The sequence below is a fragment of the Nycticebus coucang genome, chromosome 4 (assembly GCF_027406575.1).
Source record: "Nycticebus coucang isolate mNycCou1 chromosome 4, mNycCou1.pri, whole genome shotgun sequence".
Taxonomy (NCBI): domain Eukaryota; kingdom Metazoa; phylum Chordata; class Mammalia; order Primates; family Lorisidae; genus Nycticebus; species Nycticebus coucang.
In genome coordinates this window covers 35,202,510-35,216,497 of record NC_069783.1, presented here as the reverse complement: position 1 = coordinate 35,216,497, position 13,988 = coordinate 35,202,510, and the positions used below count along the sequence as shown (strand labels likewise).

The 13,988-nt window shown below is 37.5% G+C and overlaps 1 protein-coding gene across 5 annotated transcripts in view; it reads left to right on the top strand.

The window, feature by feature from the left end:
- HEATR5B (HEAT repeat containing 5B) overlaps window positions 1-13,988 on the top strand; it is a 96,964-nt gene that overhangs the window by 47,407 nt on the left and 35,569 nt on the right. For all 5 annotated transcript variants that reach the window (XM_053588575.1, XM_053588574.1, XM_053588573.1 and 2 more), the window contains 4 exons: window positions 530-674; window positions 1,834-2,073; window positions 3,129-3,380; window positions 11,098-11,279. In XM_053588575.1, the coding sequence (XP_053444550.1) occupies window positions 530-674; window positions 1,834-2,073; window positions 3,129-3,380; window positions 11,098-11,279 (819 nt within the window). The remainder of the gene's footprint in view (window positions 1-529; window positions 675-1,833; window positions 2,074-3,128; window positions 3,381-11,097; window positions 11,280-13,988) is intronic.

The following is a 13,988-nucleotide window of genomic DNA, read 5'->3' as shown; positions in this document are numbered from 1 at the left end:
ACTGGCATCAGTGCATCACTTCCCACAGGAAATACTTTGAAGGTGACCCTACTGATACTCAGTAATGAGGTGTGTAGCACTTTTTCTAGGATTGGTTTGTGAACTTAATTGCCAGACCTTGGGACAGTTATTTTGGGTACTAACATGTTTTTACCCTGCGTTTTTTTTTTTTTTTTTTTTATTAAGTCATAGCTGTGTACATTAGTGCAGTCAAGGGGTACAGTGTGCTGGTTTCATATATAATCTGAAATGTTTTCATCAAACTGTTTAATATAGCCTTCATGGCATTTTCTTAGTTATTGTATGTAGACATTTATATTCTGCGTTTAGTAAGTTTCATCTATACCCATTCTAAGATGCACCGCATTTTTTTTGTATATTTTATTAGTATCATTATTTTTCCAAAAGGCCATTATTTGACTGTGTTTTATGTAACTGACTTTGTTAACTGAAGAGCATCTTCATAAATAAGATATTAGAGAATTGCAGCTTTTCTGAAAACATTTACTGAAATTGTTATGGTTTGCAGGTTCACTTATGCAGTTCCCATTTGTTACTCCGACGAGCAGCTGTGGCGTGTCTTCGGCAGCTTGCGCAGAGAGAAGCAGCTGAAGTCTGTGAATACGCCATGAGCCTTGCCAAAAATGCAGGGGACAAAGAGAGCAGTGGTGCCAGTAAGTTGTTGGTCATTGTTCTTTTTTGTTTAAATACCTTTATCTTTCAAATGAGTAGTATTTATTAAATAACACTTTTGTGTTGAAATGTGGCCAAATTTTTGTTCCTTTTTTTTGAGATGGAATCTCATACACAATTTCTGGAACATTTTTTGGCAGTATCCCTAAATTTTTCAAACTATGTTTATCCTTTGACCAAGCAGCTCACGGTTTAGGAATTCATCCTCAATAATTAACCAGTTCATATTCTTTTAATTCATTTGCTTGCTATGTGGCCATTAAAATTCATACTGTAGAAGTAGAATTAACTGATATGGGAAAATAATCACTACTGCTAAGTGAATAAATGATCTTGCCTAATCTCTTCCTAATGTTCTCTTTGCTTGGAACATTTTCTTCTGACTTTTTCTACTATCTTGGAATTTCACTCACTATGGCTATTTTCTTCAAGCCACCCTTTATTCTGTCTTTGGGGTGACACAACAAAAACAGCTACCTTTCACCGATATCCCTCTAATTCCCTTCAGGGTTCAGAGGACTCTAGACTTCAGAGAGCCGTACTCCTTCTTACAGCTGCCATTTATGCTGTTGATTAGAAGAAAATGATTTGCAGATAGAGCTAGCAATTTAAACACTGATTTATAATAGTATTACTTTTTTATTGTATGTTACTTGGAAAGGATTATTCCACTTGTTAAATGAACATATAGAATACACTTCATTTAGAGTTTGTGTTCTAGATTTATTGATTTTTAAAAGCCTAAACTATAAGGCTGAACAAGTTTCAATTTGTTCTTAACAGTTAGAGCTATTTATTTTCGGTTTGTTAAATATATTTAGAAGTACAGCTCTTCTGCACACTTTTTTTTCCCTTCCTCACACCTTTTCTCATTAGAATGAAATATTTATTGAGCATTCCCTAGAGATTAGTTTAAAATATCTCAGAATAATAATTATTAAAGACCAGAGTTCTACCCATACTGTCAGAGTAAATTCTAGTCCTAAAAATAAGTGAACTAGAGATGGTAAATTGTATATATGGCTAATTGGTTTTGTTGCTGTTGTGAATTTATTTGTAAGACTTGGTCCTTAACATAATTGTTACCTATAGCATATAATAAAATCCCATAAAAGTTCATTTATATAAATTACTTTTCAGATGTGAATCCTTTTGCACCAGGGGTTTGTTCACGGAGTGATATCCATTGCCGGCACCAAGGTGTTAATATAACAGAAACTGGTCTTGAGGGACTTCTTTTTGGAATGCTAGATCGGGAGACAGATCGAAAATTATGTTCTGATATTCATGACACTTTGGGGCATATGCTTTCATCACTAGCAGTAGAGAAACTTTCCCATTGGCTAATGCTTTGCAAAGATGTCCTGGCAGCTTCTAGTGGTACGTATTAATATGTGTTCTTAGAATAATGGAAATAGTTTTACTTCTGATACATAATATACAATATACACATATAAATTTGAGCTTACATTTAAAAGTACTAATAACTTGTCATCTATAAATCCCTGTAAAAACTTTAAATTATAAAATAATGAACTTTTCATATTTTGGGGAAAATATATTTCAAAAATTTTTGAAAATTCAAACTAAATTTTCATGAATAAAAATCTCAAACTATTCTGTGATACAACATAATATGTAAAACTACTGAAATATATGACTGTAATTTACATAAGAACTTTTATATTGTCTTTTCCTTAGTTTTTAATTTTTTTTTTCTTTTGAGACAGAGTCTTACTATGTCACCCTCGGTAGAGTGCCATACAGCTCACAATAACCTGAAGCTCTTGGACTTAAGCGATTCTCTTGCCTCTTCTCTTGCCTCAGCCTCCCAAGTAGCTGGGACTACAGGCTCCCTCCACAATGCCTGGCTCTTTTTTAGTTGTGGTTGTCATCATTGTTTGGCAGGCCCAGGCTGGGTTTGAAGCCGCCAGCTCTGGTGTATGTGGCTGGCACCCTAGCCGCAGAGCTACAGGCACCAAGCCTTTAATTGTTTTTTTAAAAAATCTTGCCAATTTGGCTACACGCCTGTGGCTCAAGCGGCTAAGGTGCCAGCCACATACACCTAAGCTGGTAGGTTCAAATCCAGCCTGGGCCTGCCAAACAATGACAGCTGCAACCAAAAAAAAAAAAAAAAAATAGGCATTGTGGCGGGCAACTATAGTCTCAGCTAGCTACTTGGGAGGCAAAGGCGGGAGAATCGCTTGAGCCCGGGAGCTGGAGTTTACTGTGAGGTGTGATGCTACAGCACTCTACCCAGGGCGACAGCTTGAGGCTCTGTCTCAAAAAAAAAAAAAAAAAAATCTTGCCAATTTTCTGTTTTTCAGAATGAGATTATATTCTTTTTTAAAAATTAGGAATCTTTTAACTTTAATGCTATTTTAAAGCATTATTTCTGTTATATGTGAGGTTGTTATTTTTTATTTTTGTTATAGATATGAGTACAGCAACTCCCTTAAGTAGTGGAAAAGATGAAGAATCTGAAAAGAAGGATGAGATGGATGATGATACCATGTTTACCACATTAGGGGAAGAAGATAAATCAAAGCCTTTTGTGGCACCTCGATGGGCCACTCGGGTATTTGCTGCTGATTGCTTGTGTCGAATCATCAATTTGTGTGAGAATGCAGACCAGGCCCACTTTGATCTTGCCATGGCACGTTCTGCTAAACTTCGGAACCCAACAAGTAATTTAAAATCAGTACTTCTTTTCCCCAGAGTGTTTTAATATGCTTGAAATCTAACTGCTATGTAGCATGCTTTGGCCTTTCATTTATTATAAGTTGTTTGCCTTTTAGCTTCATTTTCTGTCCTTTCTACATACTGTCCATCTTCTGATCCCTACTTGGAAGATAAGCTAGAGAGGATGGTCCAAAGAGATATACCTATGAATCCATCTGTCTTTCTTAATCATTGTCCCTAAGGATAATGAAAATAGTAACTTAGATTCCCTCAAAACATTGTCCTGGTTTTAGCACTTCCAACGTTAAAGGACATGGTGAAACGTTAAGGAATATAAATGAGGTGAGCTTTGCCATCCTTAGTCATGGAGCATTTTAGAATTAATGAATGCCATGCAGATTTCAAACTCTCAGACTTCAGAACTGATATATTTTATATATCGATTTTTATACATGTGTGTGTTTGTATGTATTTTTTTCTTTTTTGAAAAGGTGAAAATTGTTTATTTTTGCAACACTTTGTATCCCACTTATCTTTTGCAAACTTTTCATACCACATATCCTCTGGATTAACTATTTATTACAGGAAATCTACAAGGAGATCATCACACCTAGTACTTTCATTTCATGCTGAAGACACCCGGAGAGGCTGATCGAGGTGGCAGAGTAACAGACCCCCTCCCTGTCGTGTTCTGTGTTGTCTTTTCCTCCCCCTGTCATTTTTTAAGTATCTGAAGACAAATTGTATGTATTAACAATACTGAAGTCTCTGAATTAAAAATGCCTTTCATGTTTTTTAATTATTTATAAGAAGCAGCAGGGATCACAAAATATATGTGGAAAACAAAAAGTCAAACGGTGGCACACCTTGTACCAGCAAAGCACAATACATCGTGAATAGTGATTTTTGTTCCTGTCATTATTCAGCAGATATTCACTGCATCCTTTTCTTTGCTATATGATGGGGATACAAAGAAGAAAAACTCTCTATACCCTGAAAAAACATGTAGTCTAGAAGACAGATTTAGTAGTCAAATAGTTATGATTTGTCCCAATAGCAGTATGGGAACATTAAAAAAGAAAATGTTAATTTTCTGAAAAACCAGGGAAGACTTCACAGAAGAGTTTATTTTGAAGCTGTGTTTTAAAGGCAGAGAAAGAGTTTTCTAGGTAGAAGAGGGTAGTTTTAGTAGTTTTCTGTTGCTACTGTAACAAATGACCATAAACTTTGCTTTAAAACAACACAGTTCATTATCTTCCAGTTCTATAGCTCAGCTCGGAATTCCGACGACGAAAGTCTCACTGGCCAGAGTTGTATTCCTTTCTAGAGGCTGTAGGGGGATTCTGATTCCTGTTTTTGCCTGCACTCCTGCACAGCTGCCTGCACTCCTCAGCTCCTGGTTCCCTTTCTCTACCTTCAAAGCCAGCAGATTAAATCTGTCTGTGATAGTGTTTCAGGAGTCACATCTCTCTCTCTCTGCATTCAGGAAAGGTGCTCTGCTTTTAAGAATCATGTGATTAAATTGGGCCCACCAGAATAATTTAGGATAATCTCATGTTTTGGGGTCCATAACCTTAATCAGATCTGTAAAGTCCCTTTACCACATAAGGTAACATATTCACGGGTTCTGGAGATAAGGGTGTAAACATTTTTGGGTGCCATTATTCTGCCTACCACACTGGTTTATTGGAAGCGGAGAGTGGAGGACAATTTGTAAAGCCCTGGAATCATAAGTGGTCATACTACATTCAATCCTCTGGGTGGCCTGCTTTCTTTGTATTTCTTTACTGTTTTTTTTTTTTTTTACTGCCATTGTTTGTATATTGTCCTTTTCATTATCAGATCCTCACAAGTTTTCTCTTTATACAGTGATAGCGTTTTACTCTTTGCTGCCTCCCTCCATTGTGAATCTCAGGTCTGCTCTTATGTTTTTTGTTTTCCTGTAATTTTTCTGCACCTCTCCCAACTCTGTTGTGTCACATCCTGTTCATTCTAGATGTTCTGTTCTCATTACCAAAGCAGCCACGATTCTTTGCATCATATTGGGAATGCCAGATGATGTTCTAAATTTTATCCTGGTTTTGATAGAAAATTGTTTCGAGATTATTCCTTTCTTGGAATCTTCAGGATCTCCCCCCCCCCCCCCCCGCATTGTGTTTCTTTAGTAGACTTATTTGTTTATCCTTGAAAGAGAAGAGTGCTCTCCATATTTGGAATGTGCTCAGAGTGTGGTAGTTGGGGGCTTGATCGCCCATGTTCTCTTTATTTACTACACATTTTATATCTGCAACTGGATAGTAAGCTGGTATAGCAGCTCTCCACTTAGATCCCAGGGTCTGACATGTTTTGTTCTGTTGGATTGAAATAGGGTCCTTTCTAAGCACCACTGTCTGTCATTCTGATTCTGAACATCGTAGTAGAGTATATGAAAAAGTATAGACCCGATGAATGTGTTATTCAGATTCCTCCTGTGTCATCCTATCTCTCCATCTATCTACTGTGCCGTAATTGCAGGAAGTTACTATTCCCAGAATATATTAAGCTGCTACAGCTTCCTAATTCTATTTACATTTTCGATTTTCTACCCAGGCCCTTTCCCATTCCTACCCCTTCAGGAGTTCATCTCCTTGGATTTAGAAAAAGAAGTCTTGTTTTGAGGAAGGATCGGAGGAGAGATGTGTGGAGAAGCAGTAGCACAGTGACTATTGGGGAAAGTAGCCCTTTTATTTCAGGACAGTGGATTGGTAGACTGACACAGTCCTAGGGTTTGTGAACTAGGTGACAGAGATTGCAAAGAGGAATAATAGGTCTTTTCATTTACTTTTATGTTGGCATAATACGTGTCAACATAATCTTTTTTTTTTTTTTTTTTTGTAGAGACAGTTTCACTTTATTGCCCTCAGTAGAGTGCCGTGGCGTCACACGGCTCACAGCAACCTCCAGCTCCTGGGCTTACGTGATTCTCCTGCCTCAGCCTCCCGAGCAGCTGGGACTACAGGCGCCCGCCACAACGCCCGGCTATTTTTTGGTTGCAGTTTGGCCGGGGCTGGGTTTGAACCCGCCACCCTCGGTATATGGGGCCAGCGCCCTGCTCACTGAGCCACAGGCGCCGCCCTCAACATAATCTTTTAATCTATTTCTTTCTGCCTTAGAAATTTCCTCCAAATTTTGTCAATAGGTTATTCCACATTTTTTTTTTTTTTGCTTGCTTGTTTGTTTTTTTACCTTTTTTTTTCTTGTGAGACAGAGTCTCATTATGTCACCCTCAGTAGAGTGCCGTGGCATCACAGTTCATAGCAACCTCAAACTCTTGGGCTTCACTGATTCTCTTGCCTTAGCCTCCCAAGTAGCTGAGACTACAGGTGCCCGCCACAATGCCTGGCTGTTTTTTGTTGCAGTTGTTATTGTTGTTTAGCTGGCCCGGGTTGGGTTTGAATCCTCCAGCCTTAGTGTATGTGGCTGGTGCTGTAGTCACTGTGCTACGGACATCGAGCCTTTTATTTTATTTTTTAAGACAGAGTTTTGCTCTATCGCCCAGGCCAGATTGGAGTACCATGGTGTTATCATAGCCTTGGGTTCAAGTGATTATCCTGCATCAGTAGCTGGGACTATGGGTGTGAGCCTCTATACCCGGCCTCATTTTTTTTAATTGTAGTAAAATACATGCAACATAATAATCACCATCTTAACATTTTTTCTTTTTACTGCCACGGACCACCCTGTCGGTGGGCTCCAGTCCGAGGGAAAGCAGGGAGAAGGAACGAGGAAAGTTGAGAGGTCGGCGCAGGAATGACAGTTTGGCATACTACGGGTTAAAGTATGCAGCTGCAAATTTTACTGAGAGTATATGTTGGTATTTATACATTTTTTTTCCAAGGTTCAAACAATGCAATCTTCATTCTGCTTATGCTTGTAAATTATCTTTGTGTCTGCATATGCGGTTTATCATGCATTACATGTTTTTAAGGTTTTGCTCTTCGGAGGGAGGTGGTTTATCAGTAACACCTGCTTACTCCCTCTTTAGGAATGTCAAGGCTTACAACTCTTCTCAGTCCTGCAACTCTTTTCAGTTTCTTATGATCTTATTTTTAAAACAGCTGGACATATTCTTTTATGTATAATGCTTGACTACTTTTATATATATTTTCTATATATTTTTACTCTTATTAGTAACTATACTTTGATTCATAATTGATTGTTTGTTAAACATTAAACTACTCTATTGATTTGTATTACATATGAAAATTAGTGAAGCAAGATGTTTGAACAAATCCTTATTGTGGGAGGTCATGTCTTGTAAAAGTTCTGCTTATGCATTCATTCTGTTTTTTCTGTCCCCACTGATATTTATGGTGGGAAAAACCTCTTTGTGTGTTCATTAGTGGTGTCACTGAGTCTAGCAAGCTCATGAGGTGGTGTTATATTTGGATCAACAGTGTATTGTGTTCATTCTTAAGAAAGTGCATATTGATAGTTTATCAGAACAAACAGACTTCTGGTACAGAATGACAAACACATGAATAGATGCCACAATCTTTAAACTTAAGCGGGTAACTGAGCATGCTAGGCAACATTTCTGATGCTGTGCATACTGGGGGCGCTGGGGGCTAAGCTCCGTGGAGCACAATCCACCTTCCCGTCGTTCTAGAACGTGGACAGCGCCGCCTCACTACGGCTGTGGTGCCGTGGGCGCGGCATTTTACCCCTCAGATTAGCAAAAGTTTTTAATTGACATAAAATTATAAGTGTTTATCATGTACAACAAAATATTTTGAGGTCTCTCTCACCCTTTCTCCTTGATGAGAGGGACCACTTCCAGCTCTGTTTGGAAGTGCTCTGAAGCTTCTCTGTGTTCTTCCTAAATAAAATCTCTCTTTGTTACCCTGAAAAAAATATATTTTCAAGTATATTACATTGTATATAATTAAATTTAGGTAACTAACAAACATAGTACTCACCTACTTATCATTTTTGCAGTGAAAACACATTTTTCAAGAATAAGATGTATTGTCATTAACTATAGTCATCAGGCTGTACAGTAGATCTCTCAAACTTATTCCTCCTGTCTAACTATAATTCTGTGTACTTTGACCGACATTTCCTCATGTCCCTTTTTTCCATAATTATTCTAGCTTCTGTAACCACCATTCTATTTTCTACTTCTATGAGATCAACTGTTTCAGATTCCACATATGAGTGAGATCATGTGGTATTTTTTTTTTCTGTGCTTGGCTTATTTCACTTAACATGATGTCTACCAGGTTCATCCATCTTGTCTCAAATGACAAGATTCCATTCACTTTAATGGCTGAATAGTATTCCATTATATATATATAATTATATATATATTCTATTATATATACACACACACACACACACACACACACATACCCTGTTTTCTTCATCGATTCATCCATCTGTGGACATCTGGGGTTAGTTCCATACCTTGGTTATTATAAATAGTGCTGCAGTTAACATGGGAGTGCAAATATCTTGTTGACATACTGATTTTAAAACCATGATTTTGGCTTGGTGCCCATCGTAGCTAAGTGGTTACTGTGCCAGCCAGGTAGACTGGGGCTGGTGGGTTAGAACCAGGCCCAGGCTTGCTAAACAACAATGACAACTAAACAAGAAAATAGCCAGGTGTTGTGGCGGGTGCCTTTAGTCCCAGCTACTCGGGAGGCTGAGGCAAGAGAATCACTTGAGCCCAAGAGTTTGAAGTTGCTGTGAGCTATAATGCCACGGCACTCTACCAAGGGCGACATAGTGAGACTCTGTCTCAAAACAAACAAACAAAAACATTGTTTATTTGGTGAGGAGGCATTAGGCACTTTTAGCCAAATGTTTTCTCTCTTCCCCTTGCTTCTCACCTCTAGAGGAATAGATATTCTTTTTTAAATTTAAGATTCTAAAACTGATATTTTAGGTAGGTAGATGAGAAAGTTTTATAATATACATCTTAGAACTTTGATGCCATCAGTAACAACACAAACCTATTTAAAAAGGAGCTGTTTGGGGATCTGGGTTAGCCATAGAATTGTCATGACTTCAAAAAGACTTTGAGAGTTTTGAAGCCTCCTGAAGAACTTGATAGTTCCTTGGGCTTAATAAATTCTTTATATAGTTCTGCTGTGGCTTTTAAGTTCATATCTCTAAAGACCTCTTTGTGGTTTTTCTGCCTTTCATTTTTCCCTTCATTGTATTTCATGAACATAGGAAATAATTTTATAACAACAGTTTTAAGTTCCTTGTTTGCTAATTATATTATCTCTTTTATTTCTTCACAGATTTATATCCACTGATTTTTTTTCTCTTTTTGTTGTGAGACATATTTCCTACTTATTTGTATCCTTGATCAGTTTTTTCTATTAGATGACAAACGTTGCACATTTTGTCAGTATAGTGCTGGATTTTTCTATATTCCTTTAATGTTGGACTTAGTTCTGAGATACAATTACATTATTTGGTATCATTTGAATTCTTTTGAGACTACTTTTAAACCTTTTTGGGGCAGATCCAGAGTGGCTTTAACTCTAAGGCTAAAAGGAGAAAGATTTCTCTGTTTATATCTTATCCTTGTAAATCTTTTCCTTCTCATTTTGTGGATTTTAGTTTCCTGTCTCCAAATCTCAGTTTTTCTGAAGTAGAGGATTAGTAGACAATAGCTTGTAATGCAAATCCAGCTCATACCCTGGTTTAATTTTTTTTTTCTTGTTTGTTTTTTGTTTTTTGAGACAAGGTCTTACACTATTGCTCAGATTAGAGTGCAGTGGCATCCATGTATCTCAGAGCAATGTCAAACTCCAGGGCTTATGTGATCCTCTTGCCTTAGCCTCCCAAGTAGCTGGGTCTACAGGCACATGCCACTACACCAGCTAATTTTTCTGTTTTTTTGTGGAGACAACATCTTGCCATTTTGCTCAGTCTGCTCTCAAACTTTAAGCAGTCCTCCCGCCTCAACCTCCCAAAATGTGAGGGTGTTTGTTTTTGAGACAGGGTCTTGCTGTCATCAAGGGTAGAATACTGTGGCCCAGTTACAGCTCTTTGCAACCTTGAACTCCTGAGCCCAAGTGATCCTGCTTCAGCCTCTCAACTAGCTAAGACTGCAGGCATATGCCACTACAACTGGTTAAGTGTTTAAAACATTTTTGTAGAGTTGGGATCTTACTGTGTTGCTCAGGCTGCTGTCAAACTCCTGGCCTCAAGCATTCCTCCTGCCTCAGCCTCCCAAAGTGCTGAGATTACAGGCATGTCCCACTGCACCAGGCCCCATACCTTGTTTTTATAAGAAAATTCTAATGGAGCCCAGCACATTTCTTTCTATATATAATATATTGTCTGTGGCTGTTTTTGCATCATAATAGCAGAGTTGATTAGTTGCAATAGAGGTGATATAAAATATTTGCTAGCTGATTTTTTTATAGAAAAAGTCTGCTAACCCCTGTTCTCAAAGAATTACAAACTTGTTTGGGGAAAGTTATGTGAATCGGGTATTTTGTTTCAGTGTCTTTGTATATCCTATATACTCAAGGGGTTTATCAATGTTCTTGAAAGATTGATATGGAAGTTTTCTTGAAAGAATATGTCTTTATTTTTAAATATCAAGAAATAATATGGATTATAAGTGTTTTTATGCAAAATTTATTTCATTTCATATTTTTATGTGATTACATTATTATTGGAAAAGTTTTCCTAGTTGCATTCTACTTGTATTTTTAGATGACCTCTTGGTACTTCATCTCTCTGACCTGATTCGCATGGCATTCATGGCTGCAACCGATCATAGCAACCAGCTGCGAATGGCTGGGCTCCAGGCACTTGAAGACATTATCAAGAAGTTTGCATCTGTGCCTGAGCCAGAATTTCCAGGTCATGTGATTCTGGAGCAGTATCAAGCTAATGTGAGATTTTCCACTTATTTAAGAACTTAAAATTGATCTTTGAGGGACCTTTAAAGGAGGGAAGACTTTCTGGAGGAATGTGTTTGGAACTGCCATCTGTTTATTCATTTAGAATGCTTTTCCTGACTTCTATCGCCTGTTACATAGTTTCAGTCACCCTACAATTGAAGAAAAAATAGTTTCAAACTGTTGACACTATTTTAGGTTGTGATACCATATTAGTGATAACATTAGAATAGAAATTCCAGCCTACCTTCCCAGTCTCGTGTTTAGATATTTAGCCATGCCATTTGAAAGACAAGGACATTCAAAGGAGTGTTGTGGATTTGCTGCCATTATTTCTGTGTCCTAAGGCTTGATAAGCATTTTTAGAAATAAGCAGCAATTGAACCTTGTATACTGAATGACAAATTAACTCTAAAGAGTAGCAGTTAAAAGTATTCCTGAAAGAATTAGGTATTTTTAAAAGATTATTTGTTTTCAGCCAGGCATAGTGGCTCATGCCTGTAACCCTAGCATTCTGGGAGGATAGGAAGGTGGATCACCTGAGTGCAGGAGTTCCAGACCAGCCTGAGCAAGAGTGAGGCTCTGTCTCGAAAAAAATAGCTGGGTATTGTGATGGGCACCTGTAGTCCCAGCTACTTAGGAGGCTGAGGGAAAAGAATCACTTGAGCCCAGGAGTTTGAGGTGGCTGTGAGCTGTGATGCCATGGCACTTTTCTGAGGGTGACAAAGTAAAAGTCTCTTAAAAAAAAAAAAAAAAAAAAGATTTTTTGGCTTGGCGCCTGTAGCTCCAGCGGCTAAGGCGCTGGCCATATACACCAGAGCTGGCAGGTTCGAATCCAGCCTGGGCCTACCAAACACCAATAACAACTACAACCAAAAAATGTCTGGGCATTGTGGTGGGCGCCTGTATTCTCAGCTACTTGGGAAGCTGAGGCAAGAGAATTGCTTAAGCCCAGGAGTTGGAGGTTGCTGTGAGCTGTGATGCCATAGCACTCTACCCAGGGTGACAGCTTGAGGCTCTGTCTCAAAAATAAATAAATAAATAAAATAAAAATAATAATAATATTTTTATTTTGTTCTAAACAGAGATCTACTTGTTTCTCCTGAGATTTACACCTTTACTTGTGTTCTTCAGATGAGGTGCAATAAATTACTAGCAATGGGGGGCCTATGTGAAGGTAAAAAAAGAATTATGATGGCAAAGAAGTAATTCTTTTTTTTTTACTGTGCTTATGCCAAAATCTTGGCTTTAAAAAAAATCATACCTCATCTAAAAGCTATGCTCAGACATACATAAAATTAAAAACGTGAATAATGTCTAGTCTATTGTTTTTCCATCATAAGTACAAGTGAATAAGTTATAGCTTTTATTTTAATTGGCAGTAGAAAGCCCGTGTATAGTTGTTTACTCCAAAATACACAACCTTGTCAGAATGAGGGTCTTTAAAAAAAGCCTTTTACTTAGAAATAATTTCAAATTTACAGAAAGTTGTAGTAGTACAGAAATGTTGACCCTTTATTTGTGTTTGCTGATTTAACCTTGCCTTGTTTGTTTTAACATTTTTCTGTCATACTCTGTCTCATCCTGCATCTGTGTACATATACATATACATACAGTTTTCTCCTAACTCATTTAAAAGTAAATTATTTAAAATAGGTGCTTTTACCCTTAAACACTTTAGTCCGTATTTCCAAAGAATAAGAACATTGGCTTATGTAACCACAGATAGTTACTGACTTCAAGAAGTTCAACATTGATACTAATTTTATATAATCTGTCATATTCCAGCTTTTTCAATTGGCCCAATAACTTCCTTTATAATGTTCTTTCTCCTCCAGTATGGGATCCAATACTAGCTCACATACTGTGATTAGTTGCCATGTCTTTAGTCACAGAGAAGGATGCATGATTCCCTTCCAGACTGCTGTGGATATACCTTATCAGCTGGATGTTTCTTGTAAGGGAAGAAATCTCAGTTTGGGAGTTGACTACATCTAAATCCTTTATTTGGTTCATACGTGTTAAATCTACTAATATATCTAAGAATCTATGGCTGATGTTGGCTTATTTAAAACTAAAGCTCTGTTTCTTATTAATACAGTAACAATGCATAAATTAATATTTTTCGAGTAATCTTTTGCAGCACCTCTTTTGAGGTAAAATGATCTTTAAGGTTATTTAATGACTGTGAATTTTTATTACTATTCAGTTATTTAAAGAAATTGATTCAGTTATATGAGATTCACTCATGAGGTACACACTATTAGAAATATAAGGCTCGGCGCCCGTAGCACAGTGGTTACGGCGCCAGCCACATATGCACCAAGGCTGGTGGGTTCGAACCTGGCCCAGGCCAGTTAAAACAACAATGACAACTACAAAAACAACAAAAAAATAGCTGGACGTTTTGGTGGGTGCCTATAGTCCCAGCTACTTGGGAGGCTGAGGCACAAGAATAGCTTCAACCCAAGAGTTTGAGGTTGCTCTGAGCTGTGACTCCACAGCACTCTACAGAGGGCAGCATAGTGAGACTCTGTCTCAATAAAAAAAAAAAAAAGAAAGAAAGAAAGAAAAATGCAGGCAGAAAAAAAAACTCACCAGAATATCATTACATTATCTCTGATAATGTAGCTTTGTTGGAAAATCTGATCTACTATTAAATAAAAACAAAGGAAAATGAAACATGATTGATTGCCTATTTGA